The sequence below is a fragment of the Linepithema humile genome, chromosome 6 (genome assembly GCF_040581485.1).
Source record: "Linepithema humile isolate Giens D197 chromosome 6, Lhum_UNIL_v1.0, whole genome shotgun sequence".
NCBI lineage: Eukaryota > Metazoa > Arthropoda > Insecta > Hymenoptera > Formicidae > Linepithema > Linepithema humile.
This window is the reverse complement of record NC_090133.1, coordinates 16,141,735-16,166,384: the sequence shown is the minus strand read 5'-3', so window position 1 is coordinate 16,166,384 and position 24,650 is coordinate 16,141,735. Positions and strand designations below refer to the sequence as shown.

General features: G+C 31.1%; 2 protein-coding genes across 3 annotated transcripts; one reads left to right on the top strand and one right to left on the bottom strand.

The window, feature by feature from the left end:
* Nucleotides 1–466: 466 nt before the first annotated feature.
* LOC105670430 (aminopeptidase N-like) lies at nucleotides 467–9,306 on the bottom strand. Its single transcript, XM_012363951.2, has 12 exons — nucleotides 9,145–9,306; nucleotides 7,460–8,007; nucleotides 6,463–6,927; nucleotides 5,265–5,445; nucleotides 4,690–4,837; nucleotides 4,331–4,409; nucleotides 3,277–3,638; nucleotides 2,658–2,944; nucleotides 2,229–2,443; nucleotides 1,771–2,088; nucleotides 1,605–1,674; nucleotides 467–973 (listed from the first exon to the last, which is right to left on the bottom strand). The coding sequence occupies exons 2-12, from the start codon at nucleotides 7,984–7,986 to the stop codon at nucleotides 764–766; spliced, it is 2,862 nt and encodes a 953-aa protein (XP_012219374.2). The 5' UTR covers nucleotides 7,987–8,007; nucleotides 9,145–9,306; the 3' UTR covers nucleotides 467–763.
* Nucleotides 9,307–11,284: 1,978 nt separating this feature from the next.
* Nucleotides 11,285–15,424, top strand: LOC105670431 (lysosomal acid glucosylceramidase-like). Of its 2 annotated transcripts, XM_012363952.2 has the most exons (8): nucleotides 11,285–11,417; nucleotides 11,715–11,794; nucleotides 12,400–12,709; nucleotides 13,187–13,452; nucleotides 13,661–14,089; nucleotides 14,191–14,270; nucleotides 14,412–14,695; nucleotides 15,212–15,424. In XM_012363952.2, the coding sequence occupies exons 2-8, from the start codon at nucleotides 11,749–11,751 to the stop codon at nucleotides 15,318–15,320; spliced, it is 1,524 nt and encodes a 507-aa protein (XP_012219375.2). In that variant the 5' UTR covers nucleotides 11,285–11,417; nucleotides 11,715–11,748; the 3' UTR covers nucleotides 15,321–15,424. The 2 variants fall into 2 exon arrangements, with proteins under 2 accessions (XP_012219375.2, XP_067213427.1); XM_067357326.1 differs by lacking the exon at nucleotides 11,285–11,417 and having other exon boundaries at nucleotides 11,635–11,794.
* The last annotated feature ends 9,226 nt before the right edge of the window (nucleotides 15,425–24,650 follow it).

Sequence of the window (24,650 nt, the reverse complement as noted above, 5' to 3'; positions counted from 1 at the left end):
CGAATCCTACTTTGAATTGTATGTGTTTTTCTATAATAATAATTTGTAGTTATATATTTCCTATATTGTTCTTCTCTTAAAATTATATTTTCAATAATCATGATTAATCTTCTCTTTTGTTACTGTATTTAAATTATTGAACACGGTGACAGTTAAATATTATTATAAAAATAAATTGATAAAACATTTATTATTTTTAAAAAATATGTTTACATATTTATTCTCATAAACATTTTTTCAACACATTTTTTAATAGTATTACATTATTTTAATATTTTAAGTGCCAGTTGTTTACAATATATTTTTATCAAAAAATATATTTTGACATTAGTGACCATACTGAGTTCACAATAAGTCTTCAATAATTTTTTATTCTGCAATCTTATTAGACACACATCTTAACACACATCTAAAACACATATCTAAAAAAGGTATACTACAATATTTGATTAGATACATATAATAGTTAAAATTTCAAAACAGTGTATTTTTTTTATATTAATAATACATTATTATTTACATTTAGCAGTACTTTTCGTATTGTTTTAACTACATTTATAATTAATTATAACTAAAATTTATATATTTAAGTAATAAAAATAAAAAACAATTAAAAATTTAATTAAATATATATAAGTACAAATTGTACAAAAGTGTACAACAGTACAAAATTAAAAACAATAATTCCCAATGCATGTAGATACATTCATCGCAAATTACAGATAAATAAGTCAATAGATTAGTATGTCAGTAAAAAAGAAATTCAATAGGTAGTCATTAAAAAAGGAACAGTAACATATTTTGTGTACCTATCGTATATACGTTTAGATTGAGCTTGCCGTACATTTATTTTTTGCATAATGTTTGCAATTATTTCTTTTTCATATTGGTACGAAACTACGAACTCGTCTTCAATATTGTCATACCATGATATACTAACCGTCGCTAGATTAGTTTGTATATAATTTGATATCTGTAACAAATTATTTAAATATTTATTATCAATAATATGGTTATACACCACAATCAACTCGACGTGAAACAATACTTAAATTTTCAATACTATTGAGAAATGCATACTTGTAGTTTGCAAATTATATAGCACATATACAGAGTGTCCGGTAACTCGCGGACCAACGCTTGTGAGCGGATAGAGCACATTAAACAGAACAGAAGAGTTCTTTACCATTTTGCAATTCTCGCAATAATTATTGAAGTATTAATTAAAAATATTCCCGAATAAGCGCGCGATTAGATCGTAGGATGTAACTGTAGGCTTCTGTCCGCTTGCTACTGTTCGCGCGTCTGCGACTCTCGTCGCGCGGTCAAACATTTCGTTGCCGTGCGACATGCGACTCGCCGCTAACACGTCTACAGTTACATTCTACGATCTAGCCGCGCACTTAATCCACAATCTTTTTTAATTAATACTTACATAATTATTGCGAGAATTTCAAAATGGTAAAGAACTTTTCTGTTCTATTTAATGTGCTCTATCCGCTCACGAGCGTTGGTCCGTGAGTTACCGGACACCCTGTATAAATAAATAACTTCAATTTAAAAAAACTAATAAATAAATTGATATTTGTATTTATAAAACTTGCCTTATCAAATAGCTCAATTGTATAAACGCTATTAATTATAATGCATAAAAGTGCCAGCCTATTTAAATCGCTAAAAAAAAAAACACAGAATCAGATTATATTTATCAATAATTTTTGTGATGTATCGTTAACGATACATTTTTTTATAAAAAAACAATGGTATTACCTAAGTACCATGTACTGATATTTGTTTAATATCTCCGTAAGTATTACATCTTTATTGGCATGCTTAACAATAATAGAAAGAAATGGTTCAATATTGTTACTATTTATTACTATCTCGAAATAATTTAATATGATATCAAGAGTGTTGCTGCATGTTAAAGCAGTTTCCAAACGTCTTTTTTCATATGTTTCATCAATGTCATGTGTTTCATCAATGTCATGTGTTTCATCAATGATCATTGATACATTATTCCAAGTGTTTTGATCTGCCTTTTTTAAACCATTGCATAAAAGCAAAGCTTTCCATTCTGTTGAATAGCTATGATATTTAAAAAAAAATTTAATTATAATCAATACTACATATGTTCTTTATAATCTCATGTCTTAATCACAATTTATCAGAAATCTTGTGAGAAGTTAAAATATGTTTGCAATAAATCGTAATTATAAAAAATTTACCTTTTTATTTCTAATGATAAAGGATTTGCGACATAAATTTTTAAAAATTGTGCAGCTTTAGAAAGACATGTTGGAGTATTAAAAATACATGACCATTTTACAGCTTCCTGCCATAAACTTTTAGTAAGTGGTTTTGTGTGAATGTCATTCAAATCTTTTTCTATATCATTTAAATAAGTTGTCTCCAAAAGATCGAAAATTTTCGCCATTTCACGCTTAAATTTGTTAAATATAACAGTTGTTAATATAATAATTTTGACATGCTGTAGTTGTATGTTTAAATGAAAAAATAATCTTTGTTAAGATATATATCAGAAAAAGTTCTTTTCATTATTTAATATATGCCATGCTTCCAAACTTTCTCGATCTTTATTTAATGTTAAATTATGTCGGTAATATTTTTTATAAAAGAAATTTGTTGTTATGTACCTTAAAATCAGACACTATGTCGTCAGGCTCATATGCAAGGCTAGTCGATAAATATTCAAGAGCTTTAAACATAGGATACCATGGTATGTAGTCTTTTTCTCGCCATAGATATTGCGTCAGTTTCCAAAACAAGTCAGGATGAAATTTGTTTTGTGTAATCATGAAGTTAAACGAGTCGTCGATAAGTTGAGCACGATTGAGGACATGTATTTTGTAAAAATCTTCAGAATTCATATATTCGCTAATACGCACCCAGTTCGAATAATCATAATAAACGCGATAGTATCCTGTTGTGAAATAAATAAAATTTTTTTAATTGTTACAGCTTGTGTATGTTGTTGATTTTATTTACCAACAAATATATTTGTATCTAAACTATTTTTTTCTTATAACGTCTTACGTAAATTTATTAACGTTTTTTCAAAAAACACAGCTTTCAGTTAATCAAAACTAATTAATCATATATTTGCAAATATTTAACATCTTATTGGCTACGCTGTATACAATAAACAATAGGTCTGTCTTTATTTGATCAAAATAGTCTCTTGTTCAACATAATCCTTATTTATTGCAATATATACGAATTGTAAACAAAATAAATTTGTTGTTAAAAATTTACCTGCTTGCTGTATGTTAATTAAAATCCATTGAGATGCAGGAAACTCTGGTATAACATACTCTACTTCTATTGGTGTTAACCAATGAACATCATGGCAATTGGGCGAAGTAGTAGGATTAGCTTGCGTAGCGTAGGTAAAAGGTATATACCATTTGTTCTCATAAATATAATTCTGTTCACTTTCAGAATAATCTGCCGTTATTATCACATTCTCGGCATTTCGCGTCACGTTCAACACGGGATAATGTCTTTGCGTTATCCAAGTATCAATCATATCGCTGAATAAAAAAGTGATGCTTTTCGGGCAATTGTTTGAAAAAGCATATTGTATATGAAGTAAATAACTGTGTAGAGTTGATAATCTGTAACAGTAGTTATAGTAAGTTAGATTTGATATATTACATAAGTATAATCTTAGTTGTTTGACAATATTGACATATAATTGATTTTTTATATATTGCATAAGACAATATAAATTTATGATACATTATTAATAAATATATATATTTATTTATTATTTTATTCTAATATTTTTTCTGTGCAATACTACTTTGTGTATAGCATTGCACATTTAAATTTACTGTGTATTGCACAGTAAAATAATATTAAACGTTATGTGTTTAAAACAGTAAAGAACTTTTCTATTCAGTTTACTTTCCTCTACTAATTCACGAGTGTTAGTTCGATTATTCTGAGACATCCTGTATACAACACACGCGCGCGCGTATACTTTTTTGCAACTAAATTATTTGGAAATATTATCATTTGTAGGTTAAAATTTTAGTATCAAAATATTTATTTGAAATTATTCGTAGATATAAAAAAAATATTTACAATTTATGTAATTACAAAATTGTTCTTTGATGTAAAAAAATGTATGATAGCAGAAATTTATGCATGCAAAATTATATCATTCCGTAAAGCTGATCGAGTTATATCTGCATATTTCTGACATATCGCTTGTATATTAATATCTTGTAAGAATGCAACGAGAAATGTTATATTGTTCTTATAATTAATTTTATAGTTTGTAATTATTTTACATAAAACTCACCTGGTACCATAATGGACATAATTGTTGAAGAGTGTATTTGCAGGAAGTATTTGCTGTATCATGCGCAGTATAAATGGTGCTACAAAAATTAAAATAAGAGTGTGCAATTAAATAGGTAAAGTAAGGTTTCGGTAAAATAAAATAAATAAATTTTATCATAACGTCCTCAAATTTGAGAAAAATAATGATTTTACCATCAAATAAATAAATTATTTCTTACAATATAGCAAAGTTTAAAAATGTAAATAACTATGGAAATAAATAGAATGATATGTACAATAAAGCCTTTTCGTTATTTTATTCTTACATTCTGAGATTTATAGTTAATTCTTTAATGAAATATATTTATTTATTTTTACCCTTCATGTAACGAAGATAGAAAAGAGTGAAATCAGAGGTATTATTCATCTCTGATATAAGAGGATTCATTACTAAAGTATCCAAACGAAGAGATTCGTGTTGAGTTTGAACTACTAACAGCTGTGTCATCCGTAAAGTTGGGTGATTCTGTAGAAAAAACAAATATTATTTTATAATATTAAATTAATTTTTCAATTGAAAAATATGCTATTATTAACAATGTATATTAACGTTTTCACTTGCTACTTTCTAAAAAAGAATTTATTTTTTTATTATTTTTTTCTTACTAGTATAAAAATATAATAAAACCGCAAAATGATGCAATATAATTATATATAAACAAAATTGTTTAAAAGATATTGTAATTAAATGCATAAATTTTTAAAACATAAATTTTTGTAGGAATTTTAAAATTAATTTTAGGCATTAATTGAGCAAGTATAAATATGTAACAAGTCAGTGTACTAGTTTTAACAAATTTTTAAAAACTTAATATAAATTTTATATCTTTATAATATAATATCTTTTTTTAGATGAGTAAACTATTTTGCTTTTTCTATAGTTTAAAAACAACCTGCTCGACGACATGTGCTCCGATTAAGACAGCTAGACCTTCTTTTAACCACGTATAAGACCAATATGGTTTAATGTACTCATTAACATATGGATGTGAGAATGCACCGCCTATTAAACGCAGGATATTACTTTGATGGCCAGCGGTATTTGACTCTCCTTTATACAATAAGTCTGACTCTCTGAAAAATTTTAAATAAATTTTTATATAAAAAGAGTAATTCAGTGTAATTTTCAATTCTGCATTTAATCATATTAAAAATATTTTTTGAATGAAAAATTCGGCAATGTATAAATAATATTTTGTTAAAAATGATATAAACAATTACAAAAAACATTTAATAAATTTTAACAAACAAACGGTAAATCTTTTTTTATATAAACAATCAATGTTCAGTAATGCTATCAACACACCAAAAATGCTTTGTTTAAAAAAAATTATCCTTAAAATGTATTATGCTTTGATTATGTCATATAAACTTTTTTATATTCAAAAAAATAGTAAGTCATAACATTTTTCAATATTTTGAAAAAAACGAAAATCTGTTTTTATAACTAATACGCTCTTTTTATTCTGCATAACATAAAACTAATAACACAAAAAATAAATTATCTAATAATAAGTAAAGATATTATAAATTTTAATCAGATATAAAAACGATTTCTTTATATATATTGTTCACAGAAGAATTATTTCTCTATAACAGACGCTATAGCGTCTGTTATAGAGAAATAATTATAATAATTATTATAATTATAATAATTAATATAATAAATAATTAATTAATATAATTAATTATAATAATTATAATTATTATAATTATTTACTATGCAATATATTGCATAGCGCAGGAGCGGTATTGTCTTTATAGATGGATTCGCTTCGGAGATTTGAAAATCATCGTTGTATTTTTATATAAAACTCCCAAGCTTTATTTTCTGGCAATTAAAAGAGCATTTAATGAACAAAAATGAATGTGTTTGTTAGATCCAAAGTCTATAGTTACCGAGATCTTTCCAATAAAGATTTAATTTCACTTATGACAGAGGTAAAGAGAAAGAATAAAGCATTAATCCAATCGCACAATCTCAAAATTACAATCAATATAAACAGTTTACTTTTGAAATCAAAATGTTGAAGTAAAAAAAAATTATTTTCTTTTATTTGAAAATTAATATTTTTCTTATTTGCGTGTTACCTGATGAAAGATAGTCCTGAGTAGTGCATGCTGTTATGCCAATAGTTCGGGATTACTAAGTATTCAATTTTTAGTATCCATGATGGCCATATCCAATTTTGGCGTGCAGAAAACAAGACTATATTATTAATGCTGTTATTTGCAAACTCGAAGGACTCGAAATCGTTACGCAATACATCTCTGCAAAACATATCTATGTTTGGTTTAATACTGTAAAATGTGTAGAATTTGCTGGAGACCATTGCAAATGCCACATCAGAAGGAGATGTAAGGACAACATCTTCGAAATTACTCTCCGTGTGAGTTGAATAACTTTCCTTCCATGTATTTGAAAAAACTGTATATTCTCTTTGATGTATGACCGTAAGATGGAAGATAAACCGTTTTTTATCCTGTTTTAAAACGTCCCAACATGGAAACACTTGTTGCGCTTTGTTAGGATAGAAATCTGTTGCGAGTAACCACCTGTTACATTTTAAAGGCAAGATTTCAATAATAATAATTTTTTAGATGTCCATTAGTGATCGTAGAATATACGAATGCAATTTATAATGTAACATTAAAAAATAAACATTGAAAATATTTACTTAAATAATATTATTGCTAAAAGATCTGTAATATAAAGTGTGTAACCATAAATATTTCTACAATAAGAAATCGTAAAAAAGAATACAATTGCCAATATATTTAAATAAACAATTTTTTTTATGCAACTACTGTTGAGTTTCAGTATATACTAATTTTACAAAATACATTTCGTAAAAAGGAATATAGATCACAAGCTGATTTTTAGGAATTAATATATTAATGCATTTAATTGTTGCTGACACACAAAAGTTATTTAATTTTAATATTAAAATAATTTACATGTGCAATTAAAAATTATATTTATAAAAATAATACTTTAATTTGTACGTCAATATGAAGATTATTAGTAAAACAGCAAGTAGAGTTTACAACAAAATGACGTGTTTTTAATCAATTATTGTTTACTCACCTTTTTTCGTTTTTTTCATTTATATGCGTAGTAACAAATAAGGCTGGATTATTTGCTAATGGTGCGGTATAAGATATAATTATTCGGTAATATCCCCTTTTTACGAAATTCTCCATGGATTTACATTTCGTACAAGGTTTTCTCCTCCATAAATCAATGAGGATAGCATCTTCATGGTTCCCTTGTCCAAGCGGTATTTTATCGGACGGTACGTCGTATCGAGTATTTGTATGATCATAAAAATTAACTTTTGTTATATTCAGATTTACTGAATGCAAAATTATGTAACGTGTGTCGCAAAAAAAATTGAAAAAGATTTTAACAAGGCCGTTGAACACGCTAGTATGAAGATTCACAAATTCCAACATGATATCATACTTCGAGATCTCATAATTTTGTAATATATCGTGCACAATTGGAGAACTAGAATTATTACTACATTTCCTAACTTCTGCATCGGAAGAAGCAATTATCGCGGTAATCAGCATTAAACTACTACTGCTGAATAATAGTTTTAAGAAGGCCATGGCAATTTTCGTTTCTGGTTTCTGCAAAAATATTTATTTTTAAAACAATATAAAACGAAAAATGCTTGCATAAGTTACAGCAATTTGTATTACAAGTACGATAATTACAAAGTATTACAAATATTTAAGACTTATAATGTCTTGCTACACGTTAATTCAACTTAGTTATTTCAACTTGAATTTACTCTCTATTTGCGAAATAGTTCTTTTTCATAATTTACATCGCACCAATTTGAGGATTATATCATTATAATATATGTTTATCATTATTAATGTTTGTCTCCATTTATTTATTTATTGCGCGGAGATAAATGCAAATTTTATCTCGTTTTTTTACAAATCATGATATTTAGAAATATAATATTAAAAAAAATAATTTGTAAGTGATGAATTCAATTTCTTTGATTTCACTCATAGATCAGCATATGTTTATTAGCATAATATTTGCATTAGCATAATAAGTCTACAGTTGTTAACTCTCATCATAAGGTCGGTGTATGTTCAGAGAAAAAATACAAAATACATAACCGATGTGACCAGTAAAATTTAAACTTTGCTTGGTATATTATTTTTAAAATTTCTTATGACTTCTTAAATGACTTAACGTGTATCAAACGGTGATGTACAAGTCATTTTGTATTGTTATAAGGTATACATTTTTTTACAATAAAAATTGCATTTGTCGTGTGCTTATTATTCATTTATTCAGCGCAGAGCAAAGTAATGGTAAGCTTTAAAATTATTAACCACAAATATGTTTTTGTAAAAATATGTGCACGAAAAAATATGCAACATAATTAATATTTTTAAATAACATAAGAATGTTTATAGTAAATTATTATAACTATAGTAAGTTTACATTTTTTAATTTTTTAATTTATGAATTTCATATTGTTTAAAAGCATAAACATATATATATATATATATATATATATATATATATATATATATATATTAATGTATGTGTAGTCAACATTGTTATATATTGCAAGAAATATGTTTATAAATTATTTCGGAAATAAAAGTATAAAATTTGAAGAACAATAACTGCCTTGAAAGTTTTAAAATCAAACTATACACGCTTCTCTACTCTCGCCGATAAAATTTTAAATATGCTGTTTCTAATAACTCACCTTATATACTAAATAAATTACTCACCTTGTACACTCAATAAAATGTTGGAAGAATTACAGTTCCTTTTATATCAATTAAATATGTTTAAAGCATGCGTTATAAATTCAAGTTATAAACGCTACAAATATATATAAGTCAGTCCCGATCTGACCACTCTGAGAGACCATCGACTACTGATTAAAATATGCCTACCTAACATAATAAGAAGTAGTGTCATGTAAACAATTGTCCGATCGTGTTTATGAGTGTCTTGCCAGAGGGACTTTCTTTCTGATATAAAATTGGTAGAAACAGATTACTAAAGAAAATAAAAGCCATGAAAGACTTGCTTCGGACATAAATTTTTACAGGAAATATTTTTTTCTTGCTTGCTGAATTTTATAGCTGATAAGTAACGCGAGTGACATAATTTGTAATAAATAAGATAAAAATTTTCGGACAAAACAAAACTTTTGTCTTTATTGCTTGGACTTTATTTAAAAAATGTATGTAAAGAATTTATATAAAAGGAAACGTGAATATAAATTTTGAATAATTAAGTATATTATGACTAAGATATGAACTGTGTATGTAAACGTATAGATAAATGATGCATGAATAAATCATTTTTTTGTCTTTGCGGCAATTTTTCATCTGTCTTTATCTTTTCAGAAAATGTTTATGGATTATATCACTCGTGTTACGTATTAACTAAAATTTAACAAGCAAAGAAATAATTTTTTTAATGAGAATTTAAATGCAATACGCGAGTTATATTTATATATAATATTAAACTTTTTATATTATATTATCTTGATAATCATTATTATACGTCACACTGTCGGTACGTCAAAGTGAGCATAGGATCTAATTGCAATTGCAATTTTTTTAGTAGTTCTGTTTGTACGTGACTAGCACTACAACTGTTCGAAGGAGAATTAATTAAATTAAATGTGGACTGATAATTGACTCAATGCTTATGCGAATCCAGAAACGACCCGAATGAGTACCGCTTAAGCGCTAATATCGCTTAAGTATATAGATCTCTTTTTCCTGTAATAAATAATTTCTATTTTTAATAGGTTTTTTATTTGCTGATTAGACCTTACTTTAAAAACGTGTTCAATAAATATATGAATAAGAAATAAAGTATGCACTTACATGAGTCGATAAGTCGTGAATAGATAAGTAAAAAAAAAAAAAAAAAAAATTATAAAATAGAAATAAATTAAAATAAATATTTATGTATGATAATTATTACAAAACAAATACACTCAATAGCAAAATTAAAGGCTTTTGAAAAAAATTGTCTATTTCTAAACGGTTGTAACTTTGTGAAAAATGTCCTACAATAATTTCCTTGAGATTATTTTAAAGAGCCATTAAAACTACTTTTACCTCCTTTAGTGGATTTTTCTTGAAGATGCTTTTTGCACTAGGAAGCAAAGTGGAAAATTGAAACATGATTTAAACCTCGAAAATTTTGCATATTTAAACGATTTGGAAGAGTTGTAAGAATTTTTTTTCTAATTTGCTTGAATTAAAAAATTACAATTTTTCTTTTAAAACAAGCCCTTGAAAATTGATATGTGATTTCTTTGTACCGTTTTATTGCGTGTTTTCTGAAAGTATGCATTTTGGACAATTTTTGGACAATATCAAGTGTGCCGCCGGGGTTCACGGGATTATTGAATAACTCTAAAATTTTAAGTCTTTTGTTTATCGCGTGTGTACATGTGATTAAATCTTAAAATAAAAAAAAATTTATTTTCTGCGAGATATATTTTGAGATCTCAGGACCGACTAATCTTTTTCGGACTGACTGCAATCGAAAGATTACATTGCAGGAAAAAAGTATTTTTAATTTTTTTATTAAGGCTTTAGTTTTTAAGTTATATTAACAAAAAGACCGTTTTGAAAAGGTTCGAGCTTTTTATATATTAAAACTATTAGGATAGATTGAATCCAGGAAAAACAAGCACACACATCGAGTTCGAACGGTTCAACAGTAAGCTCGGACAGTAAAGAAAAATGGAGTGAAACTAGTATGTATTTCAAATGAAAAACGATTGAAACGAGAAATCAAGAGTTTATTTATCACGATTCGAGCAGTTCGATCTGCCTATCTTCAGCTCGAAGCGTCCGAACGTTATTTTACACATACCTCCCCACTCCCATCCATTCGAAGAAGGAAATAGATTGGTATGATTTGGGAACTCAGTAGCTAACGGAACAGCAAAATATAAGCATGAAAAATATTTACGAAATTCGCACTCACAGAAGGCTACTAACATTTGTAATTGAGAATTCGTTTCGGAGTAAGTCAACAACAATTTTTAATTTTAATAACTCATGACAACTAACAACAGTTAAATCATAGATTGAAATGGCAATCGACGGCACGATGATCAATATTATCCTGCAATTATCAATAGCGCCAGTTAAAAACTCCGTCGTATAGATACATAATATTATCATTACATTTTTGACAGTATATTATGCGTTCTATTTAAGAAGTGAAGGTTTTTAAAGTCGAACGACAGACCGATAAAATATAACACATCCTATCCTTTTGCACATGTACATTTTTTTGTACATTTATCTTACATTTACAGATTAGCAAGTACACATTGCTTGCGCAACTCGAAGATGCTGCACGCGGTAATCCTGTTCGCCGCTTTTGTTGCAGTGGAAAGTAAGTTTAATACACTTTCACTCTTTTGTTATTATTTTTATTTTAAACGCATTTATTTTAAACACCTTTCTAAACTATGTGACTAATGAACATTTTCGAGAAAAAGAAACATATATTTTATTTTTCGTTAAATGTCATCAATGTTGCAACATAACTCCCGTTATTCGTACTTCTTGAAGGTTCAAAAGATATAATTTACAAAGTATAATTATTTAGTGTCTCGATGAATGTGGAAAATATTTGTGAAATTATTATAAAAAAGGGACAGAATATTATATATGATATAAAGTTATCACTAAAGTGTTTTTTTTTTTTTAACTTTTTTGTACAAAGTTGTTCTATGTTCTATATTATGTTTATATTAATAAATCATTGTATTTTATTTTACATGAAAAAGACAGTCCTACTTATCTTTTTGTCTTGCCTCGCTTAAAACTTTCATAAATTTTAATCGTGAAAGTAAATTTTAAAGTTTCTGATTATCGCCTTCGACGATTTGATGTCTAATATTTTTTTAAAAAATTCATGCAGTACCGTGATGATTTAAAAGATGCGCGCGGCTTAAGTTGCCAAAATTTTTAATTTGTTTTTACATGTCGTTATAGGCTACACATGCGTGCAACGTTCCGTCAGACCAGATGCTATCGTATGCGTCTGCAACTCGACGTATTGTGATACAATAGACGAGCCAATATTGCAAGCAAATCAGTTTCAGTTATACACTTCCACAAAAAGTGGCCAGAGACTGCAGCTCACTATCGCAAACTTTTCCAACGAGTCCGCAAATGGAACACTTCTTATAGTGGACAGTAAAAAAAAGTATCAAAAGATACATGGATTTGGCGGAGCACTGACTGACGCTGCTGCACTCAACATTAGAACTCTCAGCAATGCCACTCAACGAAAATTACTCGAGTATTATAATATAATCGGCATTATTAATTAAAGGCTTAACACAACGTTTTTTTAAAACAATAAATGCTGGGGAAAAAAATAAATTTTAATGATAGCAAAAAAAGTGAACAGAAAAAATGCTAAAAGAATCAAAGCGCGTTTGGTTCTTTTAGTCTTTCCTTATGTTTTTTATTATTATAGAAGCGTATGGCATACTAAATTTTGAAACAAAGTGCCTTAGTTATATGCTTTGGGATAATTTTAATATCCTCTCGCTGCTGGAAAAACAAGTGAAAGCAGACGATTTTTTGAGGCAAAATAAATACGGTATCAAAATGGAATCAAATTTCTAACTGCTTCAAAAATAAAATCTTTCAGCTATTCGGGCCGAATGGGTTAACAATGTGTTGGATTTATGAACATTTTATGAAATGGCCGCAAATGTATCTATAACTGGATGTAATTTATTTTGTACAATTATCTCTCACTTTTTTTTAGAACGTATTTCGGTGCCGATGGTCTCGGATATACGTATGTTCGTATACCTATCGCGGGTACCGATTTCTCGACGAGACCATATACGTACGACGACACACCCGGTGACACTACGTTAACTAACTTCAGCCTTGTGGAGGAAGATGATTACAAAATTGAGTATATAAAGCAAATAAAGAGTATCATGCCCGATCCAGAGAGCCTAAGAATATTTACCACATCGTGGTCCGCTCCGCCATGGATGAAGACAAGCAATAAAATGACATGGGGTAATTATCATTTGGTAGATGCATAAAATTTTGGTCCAAGTCAAGTTTCTTCAGCTGTTTATGTGAATAGAACGGGTACTTTCTTTCATACTTTTGTCTTTTTCTAAAGAAATTTTTAGATACTAATAAAGTGTGAGATGTACAATACAATGATACTATTATATTTAATTAAAACATCGATACGCCGTAACACATATTAACTCAATAGGTTTCCTGAAACGTAGTTATTATCGGGTTTACGCTAATTACATCAAGAAGTTTTTCGACGCGTATAAAGAACGTGGCGTAGAAATATGGGGCATGACGCCGGGTAACGAACCGTTGGACGGATTTCAGCCACTTAGCCGTTTTAACGCTATGGCATGGAAACCCCAGACGGTGGCGTTCTGGTCTACACATTATCTAGCTCCGACTTTAAGCAAGGCCGGATACAATCCTGTCTATATGGCACTGGACGACCAGCGCTTCGAATTACCGTGGTATGTTGCCGAGATGTTCAAAGACGAAAACGCTAAAAAATTGTTCGACGGTATTGCAATCCATTGGTACGCAGATCTGTTCTTTTCTCCGTCTATACTCACTCAAACGCACGACAAGTTTCCAGACAAGTTTATGCTAATGACCGAAGCATCCACTGGTAAGCATTACGCATTATTGTTAAAAACTTTAAGAATGATAGGCGATTGCAATAATTTCTTTTGGAAGATATCGAACTAATTGACATAAATTTTATCTTAGGTAGTAATCCTTTGAACAGAAGACGTGTAGTTTTAGGATCGTGGACGGAAGCAGAACAGTACATCTTAGATATTATTGAGGTTTGTACGTGCAGATAACTAACATATATTCCAAATAAAAAAACGCGCCTGTCTTATTTTCATTTCGTTTGTTTAATGGGAAGAATATAATTATAAAATAAAATAATATTTATATATATATATATACTAATATATTTGCAGAACTTATCGCATTGGGTGAGCGGTTGGATAGATTGGAATATAGCACTCGATAAGAATGGTGGACCAAACTGGGCCCAAAATTTTGTGAATTCCCCTATTTTCGTTATGCCGGAAAACGATGAATTTTATAAACAACCTATGTATTATGCAATTTCTCACTTTAGCAAGTTTGTGCCACGCAACTCGCACAGAATTTCATTCACGGACTTTAATAACAACAAAGACGTTAAGAAGATAGCTTTCTTGACACCCGATCAGCGAGTTATCATTGTGTTCATTAACAAGTTCGTAAAACAGATATTTGTTTTATTTTTTCAGAAGTTTGGAATAGCTTCCTTAATTTTTAAATTGGTTTTTTTAATAATGCGTTGAAATATACAAACTCTTGAAATAATTCTTTCATTCGAGATTAAATAAAAATTCTTAAAATATACATATACAATTAATATTAGGAGAAAAAGGCGAAAAGAGCCGTTGCTAGTTGTTCGTGCAATATATTATATTATGAAATTACAAAGACAAATAAAAATCATAATAAACGGTATCACAAGTGTCGAAGCGCCTTACAAACAAATAAGACGATATATCGGCGATATGATTTTTATTTGTAACGATATTGATGAAGGCTTAACATAGGCAGAAACGTTTGTCTTTGTAATTTTGTAATATAATATATTGCACGAACAACTAGCAACGGCTCTTTTCGTCTTTTTCTTCTAATATTAATTGTTAATTTAGTGGAGCCTTAGTATTATTATTAATACTTGTTAAAATATATAATTCGAAATTTTGTATTGCAGAGGTGATAAACTTGTCGATATAACAGTCAAAGACAAGTATACAGACAACTTCACTATAACTGCACAACTACCTGGAAAGTCTTTCAGTACGTTACAATATTTTGTATAATACAACTTTAATATTGTGCTATGCTTTGTGTAAATTCTTTTAAAAAGAATAAAGGTAAATCACGCATTGTACGAAAATAGACATATTATTGTTTAAATTGATAATTGTCTTGTAATTATTGCCACATTTCTACATTCAACTATGCGTGTACTTTTGTGTACATTCTTAAAGTTTTTAACAATAATGCGTAATGCTTACCAATGCATGCTTCGGTCATTAGCATAAACTTGTCTAGAAACTTGTCGTGTGTTTGAGTGAGTATAGACGGAGAAAACAGATCTGCGTACCAATGGATTGCAATACCGTCGAACAATTTTTTAGCGTTTTCGTCTTTGTACTTGACATCATCTTTTTAAATGTAACTTTTACAAATTTTAATCACTACAAATTACACATTCACAACGCCTTTGAAAGGTGGACATTATCAATCTTGTAAATCAATCTTGTAAATCTGCTACAAGCATAATATTTATTAAGAAAATCTATTATATCACAAATAACGTTTGTAACAAATTATAAATTTATTAATTTGCTGAGATTGTACAGATACTAATACAGGGTGTTTCATAACTTTCCATTCAGGCCGTTTAATATTTTATATAAACAAATATATTATCACAAGATATTTCACAACTTATTTCTTTTATTCTACACTATTTTGATAATACATCAATCTTAAATTTAATATAATGCAAAAACGGCTGGGCACAAAACATATTAACTCCCATAGCAAAACAAATCACACCCATACAGCACAGAACATTGCAATTACATTGCAGCAATGTTACAATCTTGCGAGTTGCAATGTAATATTGTTGAGATATTATTGCAACCTGTAATTGTAATATTTCATGAGAATGTGACAGCAACATTCCAATAACATTGCAATAGCAATATTCGGTAATCGCTAGTTCGTTCGTTTACCGCTATGCGACGCGTGTTGCAAAATCTATCTCGTATTTAAATTTTAGTCATGATGATTATATGAAACTTGCAAAGAGTGGCTAGTAAGATTAAAGACATAGTAATTATTTTTATCAGTTTAATTTTTCTGATACGACCTCAACACAGGGAATTCAGATATTAAACTGATTGTTCAAAAATCGGACAGATAAATATCCGAATAAATAAAAATATATGCAACATTATTCTAAGATTGCAATAACAATGCATTATTGCAAATTCATTACATTGCAATATTACTGTAATATTTCGTTACAATCTTCCTAAAAGCGGACATTTTAACGTTGCTGCAATCCCACAGCAATGATGCAACAACATTTTGCAGTGAATTTGCAATATTGCAACATTGCGATGAAAGATTGATGCAATGTGTATGCAATCTTTGAGTGCTGTATGGGCAGTGATATCATAATGATATTTCTCTATGACGCTCAAATATGTCATAATGAAATCATAATAAAATCATGGTGATATACAAATGTCCGCTTTATTACAGATATAATGTCATGACATCATTGTGTTATAAAAAATAAAATACAAATAAAAATATAAAATATATATATATTTCTAATTATTTAATTAATTACATTGGGCCAAGTGTTTTTGTCATATATATATATCTATTTTTTATTTTATATTTTTATTTTTATTTTATTTTTCATATCACAATGATGTCATAGCGACATTATATCTATGATAAAGCGGACATTTGCATGTCACCATGACTTTATTATGATTTCATTACGACATACTTGAGCGTCACAGAGAAATATCATTATGATATCACTGTGATTTGTTTTGTTATGGAGAATATGTATAATATATTTTTATAAATAAAAAATTTCGAAATTATTAATTGCCCTCTCCCCCTCTACAATAACTCATCATTATATGTAAATATCAGTATATTTTTATAATCGAGGAATTTGAGGAGAAATGTAAGCATAAATTACAACGGTACGTTCTGACGCATTCTAACAAAAGTAAATTAACAATTTATGAAAATTTTTTACTTTTAAGCAAATTGTGCAAATAAATTTATATTTACGCATAAATATGACACATTAAGAATTCGAGAATAAATTTTGGCGCACTGAAAAAAAAGTGTCATAATCTTTTAGCGGATGATAACACAAACAAATCGATTCAGTCGATCGACCTCAAGATTATCGATCAGCTCTGTGCATTTTCTTCGGGGATAAAATTATAATTTACAGTCATCCTCCGTTTCAAAGATCATTAATTTATGGTTTATCGGTCGGTTTGCGCCACGGACTCGGGCCAATTTTTTGCCTCAGTGCAAATGATGCTTATCGTGAACGTGCTGGAGTGAGTCGTCAGCGTAATTTTAAATTTGCGATGCGTCGTGCCGCTACATTATGGCGCGAGTTTGAATCGCTTAAGTGACATTATTATATTTTTCGTGTGGCTCAACGCCTTTCGGGCATTCATAATTTGCAATACGAAAGAGAACCAACACGATTTTACACCAATCGGAGAGCAAAATGTAACCCTTTAATGGTTTTATTTTTTGTTATTGTTAAAAATGGAGCAAAAGCTACAAAAATAATTCATACGACTAAAAATATCAATTTCCCTATTTATTAATACTGTAAAAAATTTTTACCGTATTGTTTGTTGCAAAAGATTAAGATAGAGATTGAAGTACGGCGCGATATCAGTTTCAAAATAATTAATCCAATTCTCTTGATTAAATTGTGGATTGAGTTTCGCGAAAAATATGCCTTGAATAAATTGCAATAAACGCGTCTCGAAAGTAAGAAGAAGAGAAATAATAATAAGAATAGCCTGATGCGATACTAAACGTATTTACGAGCATAACGCAAGACAAGACCATGTTTCATCGATCCGGGTAGCACGTGCCCAACCATAAGCGAGTGCAAATGAGCAGGCATAAAAATAAGTGTCGTGCAGGACAGAGAGTCTTACCGACATATCCTTCTTCTTCTTTTTCACCGCAGATCTCCCTTTCTCCGAAGACGCGGTTAAACAGAGAGACAGCTGAGGGACGTACACGGGTGCATCATGCGCGCATGATTGCGCACGCGGATATCATGCGCATGCATTGCGTGTACGTGGATTCGTGCATGTGCAAATAAACGCGTTGTAAACAGAATACTGTAGGTCGCTTCGAAAGTGATTAATGTTAGAATAACAATAAAGTATGTGTTTTCGATTGAAATGTGCGCATGTATAAATATAAAAACGTAATAGAAAAAGTTGAATACTTTATGAAGAAATAAGCACTAGTATACATAATAAAATGCCATAAATCCAAGGGACGAGGATTAAGTTTTGATCTGTTTGAATTCTTCATTCGCATAAAATTCAGATAATATTTACTGGTTAAGCTTATTTTAGAGGATCCACAATGTGTGTGTGTGCAACGAAATTTTTGATAAAATTCTATTTATAATTTTATGTGTCTTGTGTAACATAAAAAATTAAATACATCACTATCTCAAATTCTGTCGCGAATTTTCACCTTTAACTGCTGTAGTAAAATTAGTTTGCTGTTTGATAAAAAATTATAGTAATCTTTATTATATAAATTATTATTTCAAATCTTTTATTCGCGCTTATAATTTCTCAAGCTCTTACCGCGCTTGTATAAAATATATACTTCAAGATTATAATATTTTAAGAAATTAATTTTAGATGCACACTTATTTAAATTATTAAAATTCTACGCGTGAAATTGAATATTTTTTTTTTTGCTAAAGAGAAATACAGAGTTAATGACAATCTTGGAAACGCTCTATATAAATACATGCTCGTAAAGACGACACACGCGTGTTTATATGGACGAGAGTGGCCGTGCGTTAAACCGGATCGGAGTAAGGCGCGCGAATTATTTATTATCATACACTTGGCCCAGTTTAAGGCGCACACGTCGGGGTTGCCTCTGCAATTTCCAGACGACGACGATCTCTCATCGCCGGCCGCGGCGTGCCTACACGTGAGCACCGCGTAACTTATATGCACCGTGTTCATTGCCGGTGCAACCTGCTTGCCCCAAAGTCGATGCAACACGCACGAACCGACGACGCGCCGGTTTTCCTCGCTTCTGCATATATCTGATCGACCGGGGGAAGAGTGGACGCGCGAGCTTGGCATAAGCTTCTCGAAACTGGGTCTCGGCACGGAGTCATCGAGGTAATGCGAGTAACGTTTTGAAATGAAACCGGTTCGATGGTCGAGAATCGGTTTTATCAATTACTCTGAGTAATTGCGCTCGGAGTTTCAGCTCTGTGACATCGTTCAATTTTCTCATTTGCAAAAATTTGATGTAATTGAGCAACTTCCGACTGTTTGTCGAACAATTTTTTGAAAAGTATATTTGGGCAAATAAAAATTCGAAGATGTGGTATCGATTTCGCGATTTCTTTATTTCGCAATGTCGAAGCAATTTATCATCAAGGTATCGGAAGGATTAATTCCAATGTCAATCATAAATGTCTTGTAAACTATTTCATTGGCGAAGTATAAAATATCAATTATTAAATTGAGATTATTATAAAATTATATTCATCTCTTGATTTGTATCTTTTATACGATAATAATTATTTTTTACTCCGTACATTTGCGGTACAGTTTTTAACGTGTTTGGTCGGAAGAAAGTTGAGTAAATCAAGTTTTATGTGAGTTTGAAAGGAATTCTTTTAAGCAAAAACAAAGTGGGCACTATAAATCGAATAATTGCTTATATCTCAGCACACGTGCACCATTCGCGAACTCCATGTTTACCTTTTGAAATGAATTCAATATTTTCCCGCTACATTGGCAATTGCGTTTAAGATCAAATAAAGGTTGTCCCGTTTAATCGGTCAATTAATATTGCGCTTAACCTTTTTTTTTCGCGTTAATTTTAATACGCGCCGGCTACTTTGTAAAATACTTTGTAAAAGGGATAAGAAGAGACAACTTGATTCGTGCAACAATAATTGCGCAACCAAATATTTTGCAAAAATATGCGGAAAGGCGTGTGTCTTCACGCCGTAGAAAGAGAAGATAAAAATAGCAACTCGTCATTTGGCGATAGAAGTGAATTCTAGTTAAATAATACATGTACTTTGAGTATATTGATGCGGATTTTGTTCAAGTTTCCATATAGAGATTCTTAAAAGCATCGTCGGTCCATTTTTCAGGCCTGACGAAACGGTAATGTCGAAGATTATATATTAAAGAGCTGCTCGCCGCCTTCTCCGGTCGTAAAACGCATAAAAGTTCGGGAGCGTGTTATTATGATTTTCGAACTTGGCAGCCGAAAGATTCCTCGATGCTCGAACACTTCCGTAATCAGCAAAAGTTCCATTAAGCAACGCTCTTCTTATTTTAATTCTTATTTGTTCTTATTTTAATTGGATTAATTGGCTTTGGGATATAATTGTATTATCAAAACTTTAAAATAAATCCCACAACAATTATAAAGCAATCCACTTTCAAGTACAATGTGAAAAATAATGCATTTTGCAAGCACAAAGTTACGTTGTACAGAAAAACGCGTAAATAAAAAAAAAATCAAGCAAAGTGTGCGATTTGTGTAATAAATAACTTTAGAGCAGAAAGTTACGAAGCGACAAAATATATATCTTGGTTAATAATGAGAATAGTTTTTGTGAATCTTTTATGTTATAAAATTTGTTATGAAAAATCGGTTGAACGAAAATTAAACGCAGGCGGAACGATCATACGCGTAAGGCACAATGGAGTATGCCGAGTATGTACCGAGTATGCGAATATCGATGATCTCTGCCCGAGGTCCAGCTGGAGGTATCGCTCATCATCTTATTTGTTCCAGCTAACCCGAACGAATTTTTAAGGACTGGGCGCGAGGGCGGCGGTTGCCTGGCGGGTGAGGCAACAGGTGAATTATCGCGGACAATTTGTTTCTCCTGATAAATCAGTGTAGATAAACCGCCGCGCGTCTAGATGATCGCTCGCTCGCTCGCGCGCGCCGGCCCCGCCGCACCTGTTTTGTTCTGTTTTTCGCCCGAAAAACTACCTGCCGGCTGACTTCTTCACTTTCCTCGCGCCGGGCAAGAAGTGGCGGGCGCGATGGCTTATTAAGGGAACCGTCTGCTCGAACGTGTAATCTCGTGCTTCGTGATCTCGTGCGGCTAAACACTCGCATTAGTCACCATCTCGTAACGCTACCCGCAGTCGCGCGGAATTAATTTATTAAACGAAAATGCGACGGTGAGGGATGCGAATTTACGCTAGACGTCATTTACCTACGCCGTCTCGTGAATTGCGTCGTGCGAGCGTAATCGAGGCACAAAACTGACGAAAAGATCAAAAAAAAAGTTTGAATCGAGTCTACATTTACAACAAGTGTTACTGCAGCTCTCACTGTGAATCGGACATCGACATTTTATGCGCTTCAAAGAATGCGAGCGTCGCTGAATTTGCGAATTTTAAGCAGCCTGGTGTTGCAATGTAAAAAAGCGCGTTTAGATTAGATGGAACGGATACTGATTAAAACTGCATATCTTTTTTCTCCTTGAGTCGAGTGCCATTCGCAACTCCGATTATGCGGCAAATGATTGCGAACCGACGGACGTATGCACTCGCGCGGTACGTAGCCGCGATACATGCAGGTGGTTCTTTTGCAGTGCCACCTGTGCGGCGCGTCTCGTCTTCGTACATATTTTTCCGTTGCGGTCCCACAGAAAGTGCCTTTAAACGAATATTGCGGGTGCCATCAATACGCAACAATTCATAACTTATGGCTGCAACGTTCACGCGCCAACTCGTAGTGTCGCTAGCATGGAAATCGAACAAAGTAGATTACGCTACGCCGCTTGCAATAAATGGAACATGTTATTGCAAATCTGTTTAGTTTCGTGAATTCTTACGCGAATTTTATAAATTAAATAAAATTATGGCAGCTATTGAATGAAAGAGACGTATCAGCGCACAAGTTCACATGTTTCGTTTAATAATAAATAAATAAGTCGTAAATTTTCTATAAATTTATGCAAAAAGTTCTGTAAAAAGAATAAAACACGTCTGGTTCCGTATATATCAATAATGCGAGTATTGTATGACTTCAATATTTATACAAAATGATTTACAATTGAAAGCTTATACGAAATGATATACTTTGAGCAAACTTTTGCTCATATTTCGTAAATATTCTTCCTTATAAAGAAAACGCGAAATGTGCGTGGTGTGCCAGAAAAATGCGATATGAACGACACGCCGCTGGTAATCTGGCACACTCGTTGGAAAGCAGACTAATTTCCTTCATCGGGCAGCCACGATGACACAAACGCGGGCCATCTGCCTTTGCTTACGTCACTGCTAAATGCGCCGATTATTACAGGGAGGCAGAGGAAAACAAGATTTCGAATTATTCCAGATCGGGTCCGAGATATTTTCTCGTCAGCATCGTCCTTTCAAAACGAAACTTGCGGCGAGTCTTGCACACTCGCTTTACGAGGAGCCACCTGGATCAAAGATCGGAGAACCGATCGTTCTGAAGCTGTTGCCATTTATTAATACACTCTTCAAAAGCATTCCGCAAAAGCGATGAAATTAACGAGACAATATTGCAAATAATTTATTATGAATTACGTGAAAATCAACGAAAAACGCGATTATCAATAAAACAACGTCTACATGCCGTGATTATTTCACACGTTGACCTGATTACCGGAAAGTATTGATTTATCACGTGAGAATGCGCGCGATGTGCCGAATGTGCTTTGCTGGCATGCTTGCGCCATATGTTAATTAATAGCATATGGCGAGCCGCTGATATTTTTCGTGATATATGACGGAATTAGACGTTTGAACTATTTTGAAGAATCTTTTTATCGAAATTTATCGAAACTTCACATTTTATCTATTAGAGTGTTAATAATAGAATGTTAGAGTTTCTAATATTAGAATGTTAATTCGCGCACTTACTTTTCTCTTTAAACGGTCGCCATAATTTTTACACAACTTTTCTTCTGTATTTATAAAACAATCTACATTGCATAAAAATGTAAAAAAATGTGACTAGCTTTAGGATTGTCAGTATTTTGTGTAATCGTTTTTGCACTTTCCAAAATCATTTCGTGTAATACTTTTTATTAAAGTGCAGCAAGAATTAATCAAACGGGCTGAATGAATCATATAGTGTGAAAATCACAGACGTTAGAAACTTATTTAGACGGTTGGTGTGCAACTGCCTGTAATGAAGCACCGTGTATTTCCTTATCATTCGATAATATTACACCATAAACGTGTCACGTGTATGTATATAGCCCACATATGACGATGCGAATTAATGCAGGTTCATTTCCATAAGAACTGGAACGAATCGTTCGTCGAATGAACCGGGATTATAAATGGGTTCTCGTGTATGTCGATTGACATTGCGGTGTTTCGTTTGCATACCGCGGAAAGGATTTGATACGATTTATCAAAGAGCTCGTAACGAGAATTCTCAGCGCGTTATTTCGCCGTCTAACCGAGCGTCTGCGAGAGCGAGAGCTGTCACACGCACGAACGGAAATTTTTATTTTTTCTTAGACGTAATCCCCGATCTAATCGCATGGAATTTGTTCTCCACCAGCTGTATCAACTGGCGGGACAAAGCCGTCCAAATTAAACTTCCCGTGAAGCCGCAGCCCACACGTCTCCTAATGTAAAAATTTATGCGCCTCGAAGGTTTTCTCATAGGCGCGATGCATAAGCAGATCTGGACGTACAGAAGCGGGCATTTAGGAATAGAACGGACTGAATTAATGCGCGGGTTGATAAACAAAAATATATAACGCAATGCAGCAAAATAGTGTGGATTATTTTAATCGTCAATTATGTAAATCCCATTTACGCTTACTTCGAGGGCTTCGTTTATAAATCTTCTTATTTTAGAACTTTGTCCACTTTTTCAACACCAGTCTTGTCTCATCAGTCGATTTATTCTTCTGGGAAATAGATGACAGCATTCCTTCTATCGGTTATATATAATTCCTGGAAAAAAAAACTAAAAAAAAAAATAGTATTAGTACTAGTATTAATTTCTGAAACAAGCAGATGCCATTATATTTAATATTTTAAATGAACACATTGTTCTAGAACAAATATCAAACTGTTCTTCTTCTCATCGATACTAAATTCCTGTGGATCGTACTGTAATATTATAGTACGATTTTTGAATTTTAATAAACTACAAAGATACGAAAAAAATATTCAATAAATCTTTCCTAAATAGTTATTACTAATAAATCCTTAGTATTTACAAAATTATCGAGTACAAATAGTACACGAGTACAAGAGTTCGTCATTATTATTCAGAATCTGTGAATAACGACACGTGCCGTTATTTCGAAGTTGCATCAAAAACTTCGA